This window comes from Castor canadensis, chromosome 4 (assembly GCF_047511655.1).
Source record: "Castor canadensis chromosome 4, mCasCan1.hap1v2, whole genome shotgun sequence".
In the NCBI taxonomy this organism is placed as follows: domain Eukaryota; kingdom Metazoa; phylum Chordata; class Mammalia; order Rodentia; family Castoridae; genus Castor; species Castor canadensis.
Genome location: NC_133389.1, coordinates 42,466,911 through 42,480,512, shown reverse-complemented (window position 1 = coordinate 42,480,512; position 13,602 = coordinate 42,466,911). Strand labels below are relative to the sequence as shown.

The following is a 13,602-nucleotide window of genomic DNA, read 5'->3' as shown; positions in this document are numbered from 1 at the left end:
AAATGGCACTACTATGTACTCTGTTGCTTAGGTTAACAATCCAGTTTTCCTTGGTTGCTCTCTTTACTTCACTTTCCACATCCACTTCATCAGTGAACACTTAGTCTACCTTCAAACCATATTCCGAAGCAGCTCATCACTCCTGGCCACTCACTGTTACTAGCTGCTACAGTCAAGGTCTTATGACCAAATTCTTTTGTCACTGGCCTCCCAGCTTCTACTGCATCCTGTCTATAATCAGCTGCCTAGGCATGTTTATTTATTTATTGTTGCAGTAATGGGAATTGAACCCAGGGTTGCGTGCTCTACCCCTTAGCCCCTTACCCTGAATGTCAGGTTTAAACATTTCTTGTAAATAAAGTACAACTGCTATCTGATGAAATAATCTAGTTAGCATCTGTATTTCACTCCAAATTAAATACATTTGTTCATTCTAATAATTTTACATTGGGAAGTTTTCTTTTCTTTAAGAAAATAAATGAGTGGATGATTGAGTACAGAGACAGAAAGACTAGCACACCACTCAAAAACAGAAAATGACTTACGGCTTCAGATTTGGGAGGCACTGGAGGTGGAGGTAGGGCAATTTCTGAAGATTTCATTGTGGCTCCCAGAGTCCCAGGAACAGGAAGAGGAGAAGTTACACATTTGGACCGGACAGAGCCTCTCAATGGGTCACATTTACTTTTCTCACTCAGTGAGCGAGTGAGAGGCTGACGGCTGGGCTTGCCTTCCTCCAGCCATAGTTCTTCATATGGAAGTTCTGACTTTCCTTGGAGGCCCACTGATTCTTCGCTAGCTTCTGGGAAAAGGTAGTCACTCCCACTGTCACCAGAGTCCTGATAGGGCAGAACATCATGAGGAAAGGGGGCCCACTCTCCCCCTAGGTCCCTGCAGCCATGGAGGTTCACTTCACTGTTGCCATGGAGATTGTTGCCATATACACAGACGGACAGCCGGTGGAAGGACTGGGTGAGTTCATCTCGGGCATAGCTGAGGGAATTGGGCACATGGTTGTGGCCAGAGCACCGGCCCTTCTTGGGACTCTTGCAGTCTTCATTCCAGTCTGTTTTCACGTCGCGGACAGCCCGTGAATACTCATCAATGTCAAACTGCTCCTGGCAGATAGCAAGCCAATGATGGACCAGGGTTTCAGGCCATACCTCTCCCTTTACCAGGTGTTCTGGGAGGCTGAACTTGGGGACAGTCAAGTGCAAAGGGAAGTGCATGGGGAGGATCTTGTTGTTTCGCAACACACAGCAAACCACCACTGTCTTGGTCTGGATATTCACAAACTTGTAACGGTGCCCCTCTCGGATGAAGTGGAGGTCATAGGGGTTTCTGGGTGGCGGACTGGGCACAGTCACATTCACGGGAAGTCTGGTTTTCTCCACAATGTTGCGGATGGTGTGTTCACCCTCCTGCATCTGAAGTTCCAGGGGACTTCGGGTGCTAAATCTGCCTTTGCACTGGAATGGAAGGCTGATGCTCTCATTGGTCCGGTGATTCATGCAAATGAGGCATGGCATTTTGCCTTTTCCCAGCTTGCTGATGGAATTGAGCTTCCCAATCTTTTTGAAGATTGTGTTGAGTCGTGACTTTTCCTTGAAAGTCTTTGCATAAAGGATTTCTGCCTGCCCCATAAGAGTGAGTTCATCACCTGTACACAGGGTGATGTTGTAAACTTCGGTGTCTTCATTGCATTCACCTGAAGCAACCTATGATATGACAAATCAAATTTCAGGTTAGTTTCCTTCGGTCTATTCACACAAATAAGTAAAGAACTTAAGAACTTTCTTTTCTTCTTTTTTTTCGTGGGACTGAGGTATGAACTCAGGGCTTTGTGCTTGCAAATCATGCACTCTACCCTTTAAGTCATTCCTCAGTCCACTTTGCTGTGGTTATTTTGGAGATGGGAGATGTCTCATAAACTATTTGCCTGGACTGGCTTCAAACCTCAATCCTTCTGATCTCAGTCTCCCAAGTAGCTAGAATTACAGGCAGGAGGCATCAACACTGGGCATAAAGAACTTTCTACCAAGACATAAACACATACACGTACAGAGGAAAATGCTGGGCTCTGTTTTAACACTTAAGTTTAGACAATCAATTTCTTTTATAATATTTATGTAATTAACAATCACTTTTTATTTAAGACAATACTAGTTTGGACTTTTTTCTTTCTTTTTTAGGAGAAATCAAAGATTTATTAGGATACTACTGAAAGAGGACAGAATGACAGGCAGCTATACAAAGGTACCATGCCTTAGCTCAGACAAAAAAAAAAAAAAAAGCCTTTTCCCCACCTACACATGCAGAGTAGCCTATCATATGGATAATTATTTTGATGTATTAACATTATCTTCCTCTTTCCATATAAATAATGGTTTTCTGAATACCCACTCTAGAAGTTTTTTTGTTGTTAGTGCTTTAACGTATTATTGTTTTTCTCCTTTCTTCCCACCAGAATGTGGCTTCCAGGAGAAGGGATGCTATTTCTTTTTGTGGTGGTGGGGATGGAACACGCTAGGCAAGTGTTACACCCCCATCCTTTTTTTTTTTTTTTTTTGAGAAGGATCTTTCTATGTAGCTTAGGCTGGTCTTGAATTCCCTTGTTATCCTGACTTTGCCTCCCAAGTGCTGGGATTATAAATGTGTACCAAAGGCCCAGCCGCTTTTTATTTTTTTAAGTTTTCCTAAATTTAAAAAATCTGTAGATAAGACAAAGGATTAATTTTGTGTGTGTGTGTGTGTGTGTGTGGTGGGAATAAAACTCAGGCTTTGAGCAAGCAAGACAAGTGTTCTACCACTGAACTACATCCCAATTCCTACAAATATTTTATTTCTCCATTAAAAATTATTATGCAAACTATTCTTATTCATTGGAAGAAATATTAGAAAATAAAAACATAAAAATAAAAAATTCCATTTACCTTACTACTGCATAGAATATGCCAAAATTTTTATAAAAATAGAGTAAAATTTATATATATATAAAAAGAAATGGGATATATCCATCTATTTCAGAGATCTCTAAATTCCTGTGCTCACATATACACTGTATTTGAGTTTCTAACAATAATCTACCCACTTTCCCCGTGTATATATTTCACCAATAAATACAATGACCTAATGTATTCATTATGTATGGATGGGTCTTAATTTATTTTGACCAGTTCATTATTGTTATACATAAGGGTTTTCCCAATGTTTAGCCATTGTTATCAGTTCTGCAATGAAAATTTTGACAGTTCATTATTTTTACAGGGTAAAGTATCAGAAGATAACTGCATGGACAAAACTGATTTGCACATCTGAAAGGTACAGTGTGTACTGCCCACTGCATCTCATCATTTCAGACTTCTACCACTTGATGACGTTATCTGTTTCCCTGTGCAAACACTGAATAAATTCCTTTCATGTTTACTAATATGAAAGATAAAGCCTGCATCAGAATTTATTTATTCATGTTTTATCTTAAATATCTTTGGTTAATAGAATATTGATTTTTTTAGGACATTTATCTGTTTATATGTCTTCTTATTATTTTTTATGTAATGGGAATGTCATTTATACTATATATTTTTCAGTCTGTAGCTTGAGTTTCAATTTTGTAGCTTCTTTAAATAAATTTTTTTCAATATAGTCAATGTTTTCAGAATTTCCCTTTGTGATTACATTCTTGGGTGCTATGCTTCTAGTTAAGATCTATAGCAGTGGTTTTGAACAGGGGTAAGGTGTGATTTTAACCAACCCCCCAGGGGACATTTAGCAATGTTTGGAGACTGCTTTTTTGGTGGTACTGGGGTTTGAACTCAGGACCTTACTACACTTGCTAGGCAGGCACTCTACCACTTGATCCACATCTCTAGTCCTGGAGACATTTTTGACTGCCCCAAGGGGAGGAATTACTACTTGTGTCTCTTGGAAAGAAGCCAGGGATATTACTAAACATGCAAACATATAGGAAAGTCTTCCCAGAGCAAAGTTAACTAGTCCAAAATTCCAATTGTGTTGATGTTGAAAAATGCTGATATAATTACCAATGTTTTTAATCTAGGACTTTAATTGTTCCACTGATTTAACTGGATTTTGTTTGGTGGATTACTTAAGTAGGATCTAATTTTATTTTTAAACAATTAACTGAGTGTCTAATCTGCTTCGTAATATCCCTTTCAACACTGATTTAATATATACTAATTTATAAAACATATATACTAAATTCATAAAACACCTGCACTTAAATATATATTTACGTATGTTTATATCTATTTTGAGGCCATTTAACCTAATGATCTTTCTTGTTTTGCATCTTAACTATACTGTTTAAATTTTGGTATCTTTAATTATGTTCAGATTTAGAAATAAAAGCTCTCACTTGTGGCTATTCTGACTCAAAATTTTTGTATGGCAAGAAACAGAAGGAAAGTCAGATGACAATGACAGAAAATATTTGCAAAATATGTCACAGATGAAGACCTAAACTTCCTAATGTAAAAGAAACTTAAAAAAATGAGGACCAAAAATGCTGCAGAAGAATTGGCAAAAGACATGTAAAAGGAGTTTACCACATGAATTGTACAAAGGGTTTCAAGTCTATGAAAAAATGTTCAACATTTCTCAAGAGAAATGCAAGCTAAAGTTGCACTGAAATACCTTGTCTCACCTATCACACGCATAACACTTCAGAAGCCGGGCATCAGTCTGTGAGGCTAAATGGGCTCTCCTGTCCACAGCTGATAAAAATGCAACAACCCCAGTGGTGAGTATTTTATCTAACTATTTTGGCAATGCTGATCCGAACTATATGTGCATTCATTCTTCCGCCCAGCAATCCTACTGCTAGGAATTTACCTTCAAGACAATCTTCCAATAATATGAAAATATACATGAACAGGGGATTCACTGAAGCATTATTTCTATTTGCAAAATATAAGAACCTATTTAAATGCTCAGAGAAGACTGACTGAATAAATTGGTATATGCACACAAAATGGTACCATGCAAAGCGCAATGAGGATAACCGAGAGAGATTAGGACCACCTCAACCCTCACTAAGAGTATCTGGCTAGGGTGAAGCACTGTTAAAGTTCACATGAGAAAGGCGGCTAACTTCATGTTAGATCTTTGGTTTTTTTTGGTACTGGGGTTTAAACTCAATCCCTTACGCTTACTAGATAGACACTCTACCACTTGAGCCAGCCCTTTTTTGTGTTGGGTATTTTTGAGATAAGAGTCTCAAGAACTATTTTCCCAGGCTGGCTTCAAACAGTGACCCTCATAATCTCGGCCTCCCAAGTTGCTAGGATTATTCTTTAATGTAAAGCTATCAGGAGCAAGCCAGTTGATTGACTAGTTGGTTAGTTGATTGCCATCAGACTGTCCACAGTAGGGGCCTCTACCAGGGAGTGGAACTAGGTGACTGACTACCAAGATTGGGCAGGGATGGAGGCTGGATGGGGAACTGGTGTTATTATTTCTGCAATCCCAAGTCCAGCAGGGCGGTAAGTGACAATGATGCCTTCCACTACTGAAATTCCATCTGAGAAGGCGGTAACCCCAACTTCAGCCCCACTGCTTTCGCAGAAACTCTGGAGCTGTCAATCAATCAGCTTAATCTAGGATCAGGGGAGCTGTCATCATGACAGTTCTGGATGCTCTCAACACATTTCACATTTCTCGGGGAGACTCAGATCCAGCCGTCACCACCTGGAGGAGACTTCAGTCCAGCCACAGGAAATGTGGCAGCTGTCATGGCCACCACAGAAGCTGCTGCTTCTGTTTCGGGGGCATCACTTCCACAGCTGCTGTGTCAGGAGTTTCTGCTTCAGTTGTGACTGCTCCAGACAACCTGCGATGACTCCAGACGACATTAGTTCCCTCTCCACACACAGCTTCAGATGACCCTCAGCCTACAGCTACTCCAGGTGCCTCCTATCCATGATAGCTGAACAGGCTGGCCCAGTATAACCTGAGGCGGACTGGTATGATTAAACAAAACGTTTGTAGTCAGTAAACCAAAACTATGCAAGCAAACCTCCTCTCATTCTTTTGGATCAGGAGACCTCCCTCCTGTGCACGGTCATCCCCCACCTGTGCTGCAGCCTAGGCCCTAATAAAGACTTATCGAAGTAGTTTCATTGCCTAATGTGGCCCTTCATCAGAGGTATTCTGGGCTGCACTGGTAATGTAAAGAACAGACAACTCCCGGGGTGCTACCCCAGACACAGCCAGCAGCTAGAAGGCAGCTGAGAGTTCCAGAGAGTGGATAGTTGGAGAGACTGTAAATTAATGTGGATGTACTGAGTCGGCGAGAGGCAATGCACAGCTAAGAGACTGTGGAAGGAGAAGAGCTACGAAGGCACAAGAACTGTAGAGAACAACTGGCCCCAGCCCAGGAAAAGTCCCAGTCACTATGAATTGAGCAGCCACCAAGGGTAGCTGACAGAGCTGCTGCACTAGCTGCTGAGTACTGGGCTTCTGGCATGCAAAGCTCAAGAGTTCCCAGCACTGGGGTCTGTTCATGATTTCCATCTGAACAGAACGAAAGCACCCTCAAGAGACTGGTAACATAACTCAATCAACAAACTGACATGAAATCACTTACAGCCTACTTGAAGTGAATAAAAGCAAAATAAAAGAAAGCTTACACGGTATACGATATTTTTGCTTAAGAAAAAGGGGGAGGATTAGTGCATATAATTTCTTCTTATTTTTTATAGGACAATGAAACAGCACAAACCAGAAAACATGGAAAACGTACTACTTAAAGGAGGTAGGGGAGGGACGAACCAGGTGAAAGTGACCTGAGGAAAGCCAAACCTCTCTGAGTATACCTTGCCACAGAGCTTTGACTTTAGGATGTAGGTTAATGTTCTACACATTTAAAGAACTAACACAAATAAGACTTAAAAATAACTCTGCAAATGAAATCCAATAAATCTAACTGCATTTCAAATCAATAAAATAACTACTTTGGGTAAACAGACAATCTGTAACTCTGGAATGCTATTCCTTGACGAGGTACTGCCAATCCAGACTACTGCCTTTGACTATATAATGTTCGTGGAGGTGGTGATGGGAGGGGGAGAAGACCCATAAATAAAGTGTTTCCTTTAGTAAATTTGTTTTTCCCCCAGATGTGTGTACAGTGTGAGTCAATTTTATATGTACCGTAGGACTGAACAAATGAGTAAATGTGTCAATGCTTTGACAGTTAAAGAGTTTTCACTGTGGATGGAGAGACAGAAATATGGAATTGGAAAAGGCAGAAGAGGCAAGAAAAAACTCCTTGGGTGGCCAGTATGGAATTGGAGATCTCAGTATTGATTCAAAAAATACTGAGCTAAAGCTTCTTTTATCCCAAACCCAACACCAAACAACTCCCTACTGAAGGGCTCCTTGATGAAATGACTGCTTCCAGGGGTAGGACAGGAGAGGTACAAGATGAACTTGGAACATTTTGCTGTACCAGAAAGTAAAGTGCTCATAAGATGATGAGAATGTGTCAAAAGAACACAGGTGCCAGAATGAATTGGCTCCCACTGACAAAATCTGGGACTATTTGATTATTATAATAAATATATCATAATGAATTATAATCTACTGAATAAAATAGGAACATCTAAGTTTATACTAAGAGCAAAAAAAAAATGAATGAATGAACAAAATGAATGGGGAAAGAGCTAATAATTTTGGAGGAATGGTGGGATTGGAAAATCTCGGTTTTGCAACTATCATAATAAAGACTGGTTTATAGCCTGGCCCAAATGACCAAAAATGGTATGTTCTCCTCCTCATATGTGTACATTAGATCAAGGGTAAACACAACAAGGGGACTGGACTCTGATCACACAATAAAGCGAGAGCACACAAGGGAGGTAAGACACCTAAAAAACTAGCTAGCATTTGTTGCCCTCAATGCAGAGAAACTAAAGCAGATACTTCAAAGTAATAGAGCCAATAGGAGAAGGGGACCAGGAACTACAGAAAAGGTAAGTTCAAGAAGAATTAATTTAGAAGGTAACACACATGTACAGGAAAGCAATGTGAGTCAACTCCCTGTATAGCTACCCTTATCTCAACCAGCAAAAACCCTTGTTCCTTCCTATTATTGCTTATACTCTCTCTTCAACAAAATCAGAGACAAGGGCAAAATAGTTTCTGCCTGGTAGAGGGAGGGGGTGGGGAGGGGAGGAAGGGGCGGGGGGAAGGGGGAGAAATGACCTAAACATTGTATGCATATATGAATAAAAGAAAAAGACTGATTTATAAGAACCATCAACAGATGGTAAATTTATACAAGTATGATTAAGAAGCAAGTTATGTGCATGGCCTTAAAGTATCTTTCCTCAGAATGCTTACTGTTACCCCAGAATGTGTATTAATTGCAAGGAGGAAAAAGCAAGCAATATAGTAAAGAAACTGGAGAACACCTTTACTAGGTGATCAAATTTAATACCACCAAACAGAGGTAAATCAATATCCTGTACCCTGTGATGCTCATGACCTCACTTATGTAATGTTCCAGCTAAAACTATATTACTAGAATCCAATCATGAGGAAATATGAGACAAACTCAAACTGAGAAATGTTCTCCCTCTTTTCCTTCTCCCCTCCCTCCCTCCTTCCCTTCCTTCTTTCCTTGTGTTGGGAATGGAACCCAGGGCCTCAGACATAGTAGGCAAGTGCTCTACCACTGAGGGACACCCCAGCCAGAAAAACATTCTAATACAACACCTGGTCTATGTATTCTGTACAAAATGTCCAGCCATGAATGATAAAGGATGAAGAACCACTTTGGATTAAAGTGAAATAAAGAGAAATGAAAAGTAATGAAGTATTCTACTGGGACAGCTGGCAAATTTGGAATCGAGAGTGTAAATGAAATTTTTCTCACTGTTAACTTTCTTGAATGCACACATTTACATGAGAAAATACCAGCTGGGTGCCAGTGGCTCAGCCCTGTAATTCTTAGCTACATGGGTGGCTGAGATCCAGGCAAGTCAAGGCTAATAGTTCCCAGACCCCATCTCCAAAATAACCAGAGCAAAATGGACTGTGGCTTGAGTATAAAGTACCTGCTTTGCAAGCACGAAGCCCTGAGTTCAAACTCCAGTCCCACCAAAAAAACAAAACAAAACACCCTTAATCTTAAGTAAAATACACTGATGTATTCAATTTCCTCTCATGATTTGGAAAAAGATAAACAAGTTACATATATATATATATGTAAGTGGGTATATATATACATATTCACAAATATGTATGTGTGTATGTGAGACGGTGGAGGATAAAACAAATATGGCCAAATGGTATAAGCTGGTGAATCTGGCTCAAGTGTTTAGGGAATTTTCATATTATTTTTACAATAATTCTCTGAGACTAGAGCTATTTAAGAGAAGTGAAGAAGATGGAAGAATGCTACATATATACATATGAAGAAAGCATAATGACACTTACCAAACACTGAAAAAGAAGAGTAGGAGGAACTGGAGAAATGGAAAATAATGGAAGAGGTGAACTTGTTCAAGGTACAGATGTGTACAGCATATGTGGAATTATCACAATGAAATCACTATTCATGTATTATAACCCAAACATAAAACTATTTAAAAATAAGAGGGGAGCCAGGTGCTGTGGTTTGTGTCTATAATCCCAGCTACTCAGGAGGCAGAAATCAGGAGGCTCACAGTTTGAGTTCAACCTAGGCAAAAAGTTCCCGAGATCCCATCTGACCCAATAAAAGCTGGTTGTGGTGGCACAGGACTGTCATCCCCACTATATGGGAAGTGTAGATAGGAAGACCATAGTCTAGATAGATCTATGCCTGGCGGGGCATAAATGCAAGACCCTATTAGAAAAATAACTGAAGTGAAAAAGGGCTGGGGTTATGGCTCAAGTGGTAGAGCATCTGCCTAGCAGGCAAGCTCAAGGCCCTAAATTCATCATACCACAGTACTACCAAGATAAGGAAATAAACAAAAAAAAAGGGGGAAAAAATTAAACAATGGGCTGGCAGAGTGGCTCAAGAGGTAGCACCTGCCTAGCAAGCTTGAGGCTTGCTAGTATCCCAGTACTACCAAAACCAACCAAATAAATAAATAAAAATAAAACAATGACACTAATAAAGTTTTAGATAGTTTATGGATTTATTTTTCCAGATGAACTTTTGAATCATTTTGTCTTTGGCTTGCATTATTAATTTTCTTTTGAAGTGTATTAAATCTACATGGGGTTTGACAGGAAGTGAAATCATTACGCTAGCAATTGCAAATAGTTACACAATAATTCTCATCATTAATTTTTGATTTTTATTTCCCTTATTAGAATTATCATTCCTGAATATTACTGTTGATTCATAGCTACTGGATATATTTTGTTGCTATTCTGCATGTCTAGTATCTTACTGTAATAATTTTTTTCAGTTGAGTCTCTTGAGATTTTGAGGTTACACCTTACACCAGTGATGAAATAGTTACTTGAAACTTATCAATTTTCATCCTTTCTTTCACAGCAGAGTGGTGGTGGTGAGAGTATTTTTATGTTTTTTGAAATTTTAATGTGAATATTGCCAGCATTTTAATATAAATATGATAAATATAATGGCTTGATATTCTTTATTGTATAAGTAATGTGTCTTCCATCCAATTCTAGTTTTCTCAAAGCTTCTACAAAGAAATTTAAAAAATTTAATCAAATGCTGCTTCAGTATCCCATAAAATGGTCAGGTTTATTTTTAATTTCAGTGTGCTATTTTCATATTATAATAGTATCAAGTCCTGAATATTAAAAATAACTCTACATGGTTGAAGTAATCTGCACATGATAATAACAGTACACTTAAGATAACTGATACAGTTTGTTTAATGGTATTTTTCTCAAGGTTTGGATATCAGGCTTATATTGAGCCTGCAACTGAACTTTTTCTTATGTAAATGAAAAGTGGCTGGGTAAAGTGACTGATGATGTTCGTGATACTGCGTAGCAACTGTGCCAGTATGTATTTAGAAAACTAGGGTAGAACAATCTTTGTAAATAACCTCTTACCCACCACCCTTGGTCATCTGTGTATAATTTTAATCTTTGGAACAAGCAATTTGTCAATCAACATTACTTCTGTAAACAACAAACAGCTTTGTTGTTTCCATGGTGAAGTGAATTTCTCTGCAGGAGTCATGATAAGTACATAAATGGCAGCACAGTGTTGTTTTAATGGCAATTCACATTGTTAAGGTTTAAAGTCCACTTCAGGTGACTCAGGGAAGTGTTATTATTGTTCTTAAGACCTCAAGTTAACTGTTTACTTTCAGACTCAGCATTCACCTGGCCATACTCTGGATGTTCTATTTTCATATTGGGATAAGCCTAGGACGATCAACAGGTACCTAAACAATTTCCAACTATTTATTTGAAATCATTTTAGACTGGCCAAATATGTGCACAAAAGGATAGGCAGTTGCTGTATGCCCTTTGCCCAGCTTCTTCTATTATAATGTACATGACCATGGAGCATCTGTCACATTGGTGCTGTAGTATTAAGCAAATGATAAGCTTTCTTTGTATTTTACCCATTTTTTTTTCCCCACTAGTGTTCCTCTTCTCTTCTAGGATCACATCGGGATACACCACATCTAATCCTCTGATAAGAGTTTTTTAATCTTGTTTTCATTCTTAACAGTTCTGAAGAATATAGCTTAGGGTTTTTTTTAACCACTAATATGTCATTCTTAAGTGATAGTGGTTGGCACATGTGAGGATTAACTTTCTTTTCCCATAGGATCTGTTGCTTCAAGGCTTCAGTTATTTTATTTCTTGACTTGGGCATTCAAGAATCATTTATAATTCACTTTAATGTTTAGAGTGCTTCTATAGCTTTTACCTTCAGTTAGTAACCAGTTAAGCTTGCAACAACATACATAAAGTGGAAGTTGGCAGATTACTGCCTACCCCACCACTTGATTTTGTAAGATTTTATTAGGGCACCATCACACCCTTTCATTTATGTGTAGTCTATGGCTATTCTCACTTGACGTTGGTAGTGTAGACTATTTACAACAGTGACTACATGGCCCTCAAACTCTAAAATATTTACTTTCTGTCCTTTTCCAGAAAAAGCCTGCCTATCTCAGGTATAAAGTAATGGAAAGTACCATGGCCTTTGGAATTTGGTACAGTTCTGTTAGTTAATACTGTTAACTAAACTATAAGCTGAGCTTGAGTCCTGAATTTACTTTTTTTTTCTTTTCCTGCATTTACTTTTAAGAGGCCTCAAAGTATTTCACTTTTTTGAGTCTTAGATTCTTCATCTATAAAAAGGAAATACTAGCATTTGTTCTATTGGCTAAGTGAGTATATGTGAATAATTAACCACAGTGCTTGGCATACAGTAGGTAGCCAATAAACAAAGGCCAGTATGACTATCTTCTTTATTAACAATAAAAACATTTTATTCCTTGTAACTGTGCTTCATATTACCTGTCATCTTTGCATTTTCAGAATGATTTCTAAGTTTTCATTCACTACTGTTTAAGCCCAAACCACTACTTCTAAGCATTATCCTTCTCTCTGAACTGAAGACTAGCTCAAGTTTTTATTGAATATGTTATCCCAGAACAAAATTTAATGTTAGAATAGAGCCTGAAATATCATTACAGATATATCCCAAAGGAAGTGAGCATATGGAAATGATTTAAAATACACCAGTGTCGAACAGACTAGTCTGCAAAACTCTCAGCTGAATTGCTATCCTTCCTTTTTATTACGTGTGAAAAACTTGGCAGTTCACGTACTTGAGAAGCGGTGCTCAAGAGTGCATACACACATACACACACATACACACGTTCACTCATGTTAGTACACAGGGAGTCAATAGTGCTTCCCAAACATGTAGAACCACAAAACATACGTTTGTTTCTACCTAACACTCACTGTATTTCTCCTAATTTGCCTTTATAAACATATACCTTCCATAATGAACAAATTGCAGGTCAAGTGAAGTACTGCACATCAGTGAACTGACAGAGAATGTCAGCCAGCTTTTGAGACATGAAGCAGACAGTTTGTGCGCAGATTAAACAGATCAAAGTAATCTGTACTAAATGTCACTATCTGGGCACATTCAGTGGTTTTGCCTACATTCTTGTGTCTGTGTGTACTTAGTAAGTTACTCCCACTCCATATATAAAAATGCATAACATATGTGAGTACAATCTGTAACTCTATGCTTCCAACTCTGATGTCATCATTAATGCTGGCAATTAGCCCTGCATAAATTATGAAACTAAAATACCGACCAATTTTGTGGCCGCTGTCGGTGACAAGATGAAGAATCTCATAAATAAATGTTCCTCCTCTGGCAGTTGAGCCAGTCTCCTTAGGTTTCTACAGATGTGATTTATTTGCATAATTTCTTTCCTTTTTATTTTTTTTAATAGCAAAGAAACAATGTGTTCTGTCTAAGTGCTTCGGTATGTGTGCCTGGTTAACATTTCCAGTTTCAATGTTTCCTGAGAGGAAGTAATTCAAAGTGTGTTATCTAAACAACTCTAATAGGTCTAATCCAGGAAATGATCAGGGTTTTACTGTTCATAATACCACTCA

At 38.5% G+C, this 13,602-nt stretch overlaps 1 protein-coding gene across 19 annotated transcripts in view; it reads right to left on the bottom strand.

Moving 5' to 3' along the window:
* Garem1 (GRB2 associated regulator of MAPK1 subtype 1) overlaps nucleotides 1-13,602 on the bottom strand; it is a 189,589-nt gene that overhangs the window by 25,930 nt on the left and 150,057 nt on the right. For all 19 annotated transcript variants that reach the window (XM_074070069.1, XM_020185797.2, XM_020185798.2 and 16 more), the window contains one exon: nucleotides 546-1,718. In XM_074070069.1, coding sequence (XP_073926170.1) covers nucleotides 546-1,718 — 1,173 coding nt within the window. The remainder of the gene's footprint in view (nucleotides 1-545; nucleotides 1,719-13,602) is intronic.